This window comes from Trachemys scripta, chromosome 18, assembly GCF_013100865.1.
Source record: "Trachemys scripta elegans isolate TJP31775 chromosome 18, CAS_Tse_1.0, whole genome shotgun sequence".
NCBI lineage: Eukaryota > Metazoa > Chordata > Testudines > Emydidae > Trachemys > Trachemys scripta.
In genome coordinates this window covers 1,654,145-1,654,456 of record NC_048315.1, presented here as the reverse complement: position 1 = coordinate 1,654,456, position 312 = coordinate 1,654,145, and the positions used below count along the sequence as shown (strand labels likewise).

The 312-nt window shown below is 76.9% G+C and overlaps 1 protein-coding gene across 1 annotated transcript in view; it reads left to right on the top strand.

The window, feature by feature from the left end:
• Positions 1-312, top strand: part of ERAL1 (Era like 12S mitochondrial rRNA chaperone 1) — a 9,929-nt gene continuing 9,617 nt past the window's right edge. The window contains exon 1 of the mRNA XM_034752680.1: positions 1-150. Within this exon, the coding sequence (XP_034608571.1) occupies positions 84-150 (67 nt within the window). The 5' untranslated portion in view covers positions 1-83. The remainder of the gene's footprint in view (positions 151-312) is intronic.

Below are 312 nucleotides of genomic sequence, written 5' to 3'. Positions count from 1 at the left end.
CACAATGCCCCGCGGCGGGTGAAGATGGCGGCGCCCGGAGAGCGAGGCGGTGGGGGCTGCAGCTGCTGAGGCCCGGGGGTGTCATGGCTGCCGTGGTCCGGGCTCTGAGCTCGGCGCTGCAGGCGGGGAGGTCGGGCTGGGCCCGCACAGGTGGGAGAGCCTGGGGGTGGGGCCGGGCTGTGGGGCCTGTTGGGAGAGGGAGGGGGAAAGCTGGGGCGGGCTGTGGGGCCTGGGCTGGGGGGAAGCTGGGGAGGAGGGGGGGCGGGTTTGGGCGGGAGGGGGAAAGCTGGAGCCTGGGCCGCGGGGGGGGGG